The 7,701-nt window shown below is 54.6% G+C and overlaps 1 protein-coding gene across 1 annotated transcript; it reads right to left on the bottom strand.

Annotated features, from left to right (window-relative positions):
- Positions 1-280: 280 nt before the first annotated feature.
- On the bottom strand, positions 281-649 carry LOC126912232 (uncharacterized). The gene has a single exon (XM_050703370.1). It carries the CDS (start codon positions 647-649, stop codon positions 281-283), a length of 369 nt encoding a protein of 122 aa, XP_050559327.1.
- Between the last annotated feature and the right edge of the window lie 7,052 nt (positions 650-7,701).

Raw genomic sequence — 7,701 nt, 5'->3', positions numbered from 1 at the left:
TCCTCCCGGTAGACGTGGTAGCCGCTGAGTTTCAGCTTGTCCACCGGTCTGAGGTGCGTCTCGTTGATCAGGGCTATGTCAGCTTGCCGCTGGTCTAGCAGCAGCTTCAATAGCCTGGTCTTCTCGGGGGACATCCCGTTGGCATTCCAAAACACGATTCTAAGGTGCCGCTGGTCCATCGCAAATCAGAGACTTGATTGCGTCTAGGAGCAGCGGCACTGGGTCGCTCCGCTGCGTGACGAGCGCCGTCACGATCTCTTGCAGGATCCGGACGACGTCGTTAACTGTGAGGACGCGGGCGGACTGCGCAGGGGTCGGCTGTGTTGCCGGCCGGAGTGGCGGTGGTCGGCACCACGTCTATAGGTTCCGATTCCGGCGTCGCGGTTGGCCACGCAGGTGGGGCCGTGCGCAGCGGAGGCGAGGGCGACACCGGGGTGTCGGGGATCGAGGGGGGCGGGGGGAAGAATTCCTCCCCCGCACCTTCGGTGGCCGATGGGGTCGGCGTGGCACTGGTGACAAATTGTTGGATTGCCACGTGCAGTGTTCTGGTTTCGGTGGGGCGCAGACGGGAATTCTTAAAAACCCTCCCCCGCCCCGCCGGGCCGAGCTTGGAGGAGCGCGGCGACTGCTCGCGGCCTCCGTGCGGCATCTTCAGTCGCGGGTGTGCGACGAAAATAAAAATAAAGTTCGTCGGGTAGACGCAGAAAAAGTTCGGGCGGCTGGTGGCGACACGTCAGTCGCTGACCCGCGCGGGGGACCCGCCGAGCCGGTACCCGGGGCTTGCCGCTGGTGGCAGACCGGGCACCGGACACGACGGAGGGCCTCGCGTGATCGGGCCAACGGCTGGGCGCGCTGGGTGGTCTAGCCGACCGCGACCGAGCAACTGGTTTTTCCGAGATTTGCGGTCCGAGCGGTGAGGTGCGTTCTAGTGTAGACGTGTTTCCTCGACGGCTGCAGGCGAATCTGTGTCGGCTCACAAATTCGGCCTTACTTTTATACCATTTTGCTCAAAAAAGTCGTACGGTTCTATTGGTCAACCAATATGAACGCTTACATTTTATCCAATAGGATTCGAGTGGATTTACCGAGGTATAACGAAACTACGCAATCTGTTCGCAGTCTTGCGCGAAGTGTCCCGTTTCTTCACATACAGGGCACTTAGGAGTGTCCGAAGTCTTCTCTGTCACACTGTGAACCTTCTGAGTACTCTTCTGTATTGTGGTCGCAGTGTGTGACGTCACTGTTTCTGGAAGTGCATAAGGTCCGCACAGCTCAGCTTCTCTTAAGAATTTCTCCAACTTCAAGGAGGTCGGCATCTTCTCTTGGCTGCAACAAGTTTGTAGATTGGCATTGAAGTGTGACACAGTATGCAGTAGGTCGAGCACCTCACTTTTTTTTTTTTTTTTTTGAAAGGATCACTCGTAGTTCAGCACGCTAAGGCTGTTGACTACTTAACCGGACTATCCCTAGGGTGGCCACTAACCATAAGTTAAGGCCCCCAGCCAGGGCAACTAAAGCTAAATTTAAAAACTATATGACCGCATCACTGAAGGCACCCCCTGTGGGGGTTCGAACCTCGGCTCAGCGGGGCCATAAATCGGGTCTGATTATTTAAAGGGAGTTTATGACTCTACTAGCGGCTCAGCTGCGCGGGCTGACTCGGATTGCAAAGGAGGGGGGAAGGGGGTCGTTACCAGGACGTCGCGACGGGCCCCGGCGGCGGGGCCGGAACGTGGAACGCGGTCTGTATTTGTTTTTCCGGAGAGTGCTAGTTTCCCTACGGCTTTCCTGCAAGATGGTGATGGGATCATCGGGCTGGACCAGGGTATGCCTCGGGGCTCCCGTGGCCCTTCGGAGAAAACGGTTCTGGGGAGTTTGCATCCTATGGATCGTGCGATCGTGCGCTTGCGCGAAAACCGGGCAAGCGTACGTCATTATGGGGCGTATGTACGTGGTGTATATGCGAAGTTTGCATTTGAGGGACAGTTTGCTGCGTGCATTCAGCATGGGGAAGAGTCTGCCTAGAGCGAAAGCGGCCCGCGAGCGGACCGTCTCTATGTGCTCACGAAAACTAAGGCGGTGGTCTAAGATATTTTGCTCGCTCCTACCAAGGGATCGGCTTACCAAACATGGTGATCGGAGGGGGGGGGGAGTTAGGACTGGTGTGATCGGGGCTTAATGAACAACACCGCCTGGCTTTTGTCGGGGTTTACTTCTATTCTCCATCTCCGGAACCAGTGGCCTAGTGCTGCTGCGGAGTTTTGGATGTTGGTTGCAATGTGGGCTGGGTCTTTGACTGAGTAATTAATGGCCGTGTTATCGGCTAAAAGTGAGAGTTGGACCCGCGTATGGTTTGGATTGGGCGGGAGGTTGAAAGCGCTCCTTCGGTGCGGCGGCGTTTGCGTAGATTTGAAGGGGTGAGGCGGCGGCGCAAATGACGGCAGGGGATGGGCGGTGGGCGAAAAGACTTAGATGTTGTCGATCTTAACTAGTCGACGAGGAGTAGTAGATGTGGCCAGCTTGCTGAGCAGGCCGGCGTGCCAGACGCGGTCGAACGCTTTCTCCATGTCGAGGAATACTGCGGCGGCCCGGTCGTGCTACTAGACGACCTGGCCGCGGCCGCGGCCGCGGCCCTCGCGACCTGATGGGTCGTGGAGTGTTCGGCCCTGAAGCTAAACTGGATGGCGCGTTGCCACGACTCGCCCGCGTGGTTTGCCACAGCGGACGAGATCTTCGCAGCCAGAGCGTTGAGCGAACTCTTCATGGTCGGGCAGCGGGTCCTTTGCCACGACCTGCGAAGTCTCCTCTTCCTCTCGATCATGGCGAGTATGGAGGCCGGGAGTGGTGTCGGCCTCCTAGGCGTCGCGGTGCTCGCCGTCTGGGCCTCGTCGAGTGCGGCCTGTGTGGCCGCGGCGAAGTCGTCGGCGAGGCGGTCCACGTCCGCGGGCGTGTCGACGCGGTAGGACGGCGAGTTCCGCGCCATGTGAGAAATGGTCGTCCAGGACGTTACAGTTGACCGTCGCGGTGATGCAGCGCATGACGGCCAGGTCTATGACGTCGGGTAGCAGTAGTCGGTTGCCTTTTTAGGCCTTGTCCACTAGGAATCGATAAAATAAATAAGAATTATTATTAAAAATCATAAATATATATTCATAACCATAAATCTTAAAGAAAATATACAGATACATTTAACATTATTCTACAAATTATTACAAGTAAATCACACGTAATTGTTTTAATTTAATCACTGTCAAGACTATCTACGTTAACGAATGCAAAATTTTCCTGTTCATCATCATCAAATGATTCTGCCTGTTCAATAATTAATAAACTTTGCGCCTCTACTGACAAAGTTTTATGTTTTCTGCTAAATTTATGGCGTTTTGTTGAAATTAGTAGAGCTGGTCAATAAATTGCTCAAAATATCTTCATTTGTAGCTGTTCTGTTGCATTTCCTGGAATGGTTTTGACGGTACCTACGAAAGTCTTTATTTCTAGATTCGGCCGCTTCTTCAGATAAGTGTCCAATTGCCAGCCAGCCCTCGGGTTGCGCGTCTCGCGGCGGAACACAGGGCACGACGTGTTGTTAGACGAAGAATAAAATTGTAAAATTGTCGGGTAGAAGTAAATACCCCGGGCGACTGGTGGCGACACGTCAGTAGCTGAACCGCGCGGGGACCCGCCGCGCCGGCGTTATGTTTATCCAACTAAACATAACACACAAGGTCCAGGTTTCAAGCAAGGCTGAAAAGGTCTGTTAAGTGTGGGAGCGCCATGCTTTGGCACTAATGGGCCGGCTCGACCGGAGTGATACCACGGGCTCACAGAAAACCGACGTGAAACAAACGACAAACGTGTGTTTCGTTGTATGAGTGAGGTTACGGAGGCCCAATTTCTAACCCCCAAAAAACTGGTAACGGACTTGTAACGCCTCTGGGGTTTCAAGTGTCCATGGGCGGCGGCGATTGCTTACCATCAGGTGATACGTCTGCTCGTTTATAAATTCATATATTAATTCATAAAAAAAAACTCACATGCAAAGAAAGCAGCACACTCATAAGGAGTCAATTTGCTCCTCCATGGCTTCGTGGACTGCACCGCAGCATAAATTGCCTTTCCATAAGCCCGAGCATCAAGCTCCAACTTGTATCGGCCATTCTTCAAGACCTTTGAGATCATATAAGGTCCGCATTCCAGGATCTGATTTCTCATTAGAATTCATACGTTATGACAAAAGGAAGGTCATCTTCAACTTATTTTATACATTCAACTCCATACAATTAAATTATTTTATTCCGCTATGTACAATGAATAGGACTCTAAATGAAGTCTATTAAATCTAGTCTAAGTTAAATGTAAAATTATCTTGTAGGCTAAACGACATCTCCCTCTTTCTCCATCAGGGCCTGCCGCCACGAGTTGAGATCGTATCGACTCCTGAGGTTATTTCTAGCTAGAGATACGATAAAAACCCGGACGGGTTTCTATCGTATCTCGGTGGGCAGACATTGGGTTCCCCCGAGGTCTGGAAGACATTCGACTATTGGTGAATTTGGAAGTGGTCACCGCTGTCCTGGTGGTACCGACACTCGTCCGGTCGTCTTCTTGGAGACGGTCCACAACTTCCATTGTTTCTTCCTTCGGCTGCCGCCATGTGTTCAGGAACCTTGCTTTCATATTTAATTTTGCGCCTTTAGCGTTGTAGGTATTTTGTCCATCTTCCCTCAGTAGCCGAGCACCAGCGCGTGTTTCAGGCCTCGGCTGAGATATGTTTTTGCAGATGGTATCCACGTTCTCCTCGGGGCTTTTCTTCCAAGGTCTGTAGTTGGCTTCATTCACGTTTTCTTCCGTAAACGGTCCGGTGCGGAGGATCCCGTTGAATAGCCGCGTCAGCGTCGCGGTTCAAGTTCAGTGTGCTTCAAGTTCGAAGTTGCCGGCCACTATAGTAGGCAGCGGCGAGTCCAGCAGGGCGCGGACGTCAGCCACTGCGAAGCGATATTGTGGCGGCCTGTAGAATAATAAATAATAAATAAATAAATTTTTATTCAAAAATTCTTTACAGGATAAATTACATGTAGTCTTAAATATTAAATATAAGAATGCGAACACTCGGGTCGGCTCGTGGCGTAGATTGCGCCGCATCAGCATGCGGCCGTGGAGTCGGCCGCGGTATCGCGGACGGCGGGTGTGCTGGACCGGCGTCACGTTCGACGGTGGTCGACACCGGGGCGGTGTGAGACACCCGCGTCCGGAGTGGCGGTGGTCGGCACTACTTCCATCGGTTCGGCATCGCGGCCGGCCACGCAGGTGGGGCCGTGCGCAGCGGAGGCGAGGGCGACGCCGGGGTGTCGGGGATCGAGGGGGGCGGGGGGGAAGAATTCCTCCCCCGCACCTCCGGTGGCCGATGGGGTCGGTGTGGTGGCGGCGAAGGTGGCGAATTGTTGTACCGCCACCGTCAGGTTACGCGACTCTGTGGGGCGCAGGCGGGAGTTTTTGAATATCCTCCCCCGCCCCGCCGGGCCGAGCTTGGAGGAGCGCGGCGACTGCTCGCGACCTCCGTGCGGCATCTTCGTGTCGGGTAGATGTTACGACGAAAAATAATTATTCGTCGGGTAGACGAATAAAACGAAAAATAATATGTTCGGGGTGGCTGGTGGCGACGCTTCAGCCGCTGACCCGCGCGGGGGACCCGCCGAGCCGGCACCCGGGGCTTGCCGCTGGTGGCAGACCGGGCACCGGACACGACGGAGGGCCTCGCGTGATCGGGGCAACGGCTGGGCGCGCTGAGGTGATTAGCCAACCGCGACCGAGCAGCGGGTATGTGGAAAAATTATTGCGGTCCGAGCGGTGACTGAGCAGTGATGATAGGACCACTCGTAGTTCAGCACGCTAAGGCTGTTGACTACTTAACCGGACTATCCCTAGGGTGGCCACTAACAAGAAGTTAAGGCCCCCAGCCAGGGCAACTAAAACTAAGATTTAAAAACTATATGACCGCATCACTGAGGGCACCCCCTGTGGGGTTCGAACCTCGGCTCAGCGGGGCCATAAAGGGAGGGCAGCAAGTCGGGACAGGCTGGGTCTGATTATTTAATTAGGGAGTTTATGACTCTACTAGCGGCTCAGCTGCGCGGGCTGGCTCGGATTGCAAAGGACGGGGGGGTCGTTACCAGGACGTCGCGACGGGCCCCGGCGGCGGGGCCGGAACGTGGAACGCGGTCTGTATTTGTTTTTCCGGAGAGTGCTAGTTTCCCTACGGCTTTCCTGCAAGATGGTGATGGGATCATCGGGCTGGACCAAGGTATGCCTCGGACGGCGAACGCGGGAGATTTGTGAAGGAACGTATCGGGCGGCCGATACGATGAGGGGGTTAGAATGCTTCTCGGCAGTATCGAAGTAACGCTTTGACAAGCGTTTCATGAACTGCTTCAAAGTTGGAATTCTAAGATCGACGTGAAGTTGATCATTCCTCAGGTACCACGGGGCTCCCGTGGCCCTTCGGAGAAAACGGTTCTGGAGGGTTTGCATCCTATGGATCGTGCGATCGTGCGCTTGCGCGAACACCGGGCAAGCGTACGTCATTATGGGGCGTATGCACGTGGTATATATGCGAAGTTTGCATTTGAGGGACAGTTTGCTGCGTGCATTCAGCATGGGGAAGAGTCTACCTAGAGCGAAAGCGGCCCGCGAGCGGACCGTCTTTATGTGCTCTCGAAAACTAAGGCGATGGTCTAAGATTACACCAAGATATTTGGCTCGCTCCTCCCAAGGGATCGGCTTACCAAACATGGTGATCGGGGGGGGGAGGGAGGGCCGGTGTGATCGGGGCTTAATGAACAACACCGCCTGGCTTTTGTCGGGGTTGACTTCTATTCTCCATCTCCGGAACCAGTCGCCTAGTGCGGCTGCGGAGTTTTGGAGATTGGTAGCTATTTGAGCTGGGTTTTTGCCTGAGCAATAAATCGCCGTGTCATCGGCAAAGAGGGAGAGTTGGACCCGCGGACGGGTCGGGATGTCGCTGGTGTATAGCGTGAAGAGTAGGGGGGATAGCACGGCGCCTTGAGGTACGCCGGCTCGGATTGGGCGGGAGGTTGAAAGCGCTCCTTCGATGCGATATCGAAAGGAGCGGTTCGACAAAAAGTCTCGCAAGATGAGCACGAGACGGTCTGGCACACCGAGTCGGTATAGCTTGAATATCAAGCCATTGTGCCAGACTTTGTCGAACGCTTTCGCTATGTCAAAGAATAGGGCCCCCGTCATCATGCCGCGCTGAAAGCGATCGCTTACAAACTCGACGATGCGGTGGGCCTGATGGACGCTAGAGTGACGGGCTCGAAAGCCGAACTGCTGCATAGGGATGAGGCTCTTTGCTTCGACGTAATCCTTGAGACGCTTATAAATAAGACGCTCGTAGATCTTGCCGAAAGCACTGAGCAGACTGATTGGGCGGTAGCTGCTCGGGGAGGACCTAGGCTTACCGGGCTTGGGGATGCCAATCACGATAGCCTCTTTCCAAGACTGGGGGAACATGTTATGGGCCAGGGCGCCATTGAAGATGGCCGTCAGAAGGACGATTAGCTGAGCGGGGAGGAGTTTAAAGACCCTATTGGTCATACCGTCCCGGCCCGGGGCTTTTCTGTGGTGGAGGCCCTTGATCACGTCCGCTACTTCGTCAGGGGTGACGGGGGGTAGCGGGGCGTC

This window comes from Spodoptera frugiperda, chromosome 24, assembly GCF_023101765.2.
Source record: "Spodoptera frugiperda isolate SF20-4 chromosome 24, AGI-APGP_CSIRO_Sfru_2.0, whole genome shotgun sequence".
NCBI classification, from domain to species: domain Eukaryota; kingdom Metazoa; phylum Arthropoda; class Insecta; order Lepidoptera; family Noctuidae; genus Spodoptera; species Spodoptera frugiperda.
Note: the sequence above shows the minus strand (reverse complement) of the source record. Positions and strands in the feature narration are given on the sequence as shown.

Coding starts and splice junctions, on each gene's coding strand:
- LOC126912232 (XM_050703370.1), bottom strand. CDS start 649: ATGCCGCACGGAGGCCGCGAGCAGTCGCCGCGCTCCTCCAAGCTCGGC.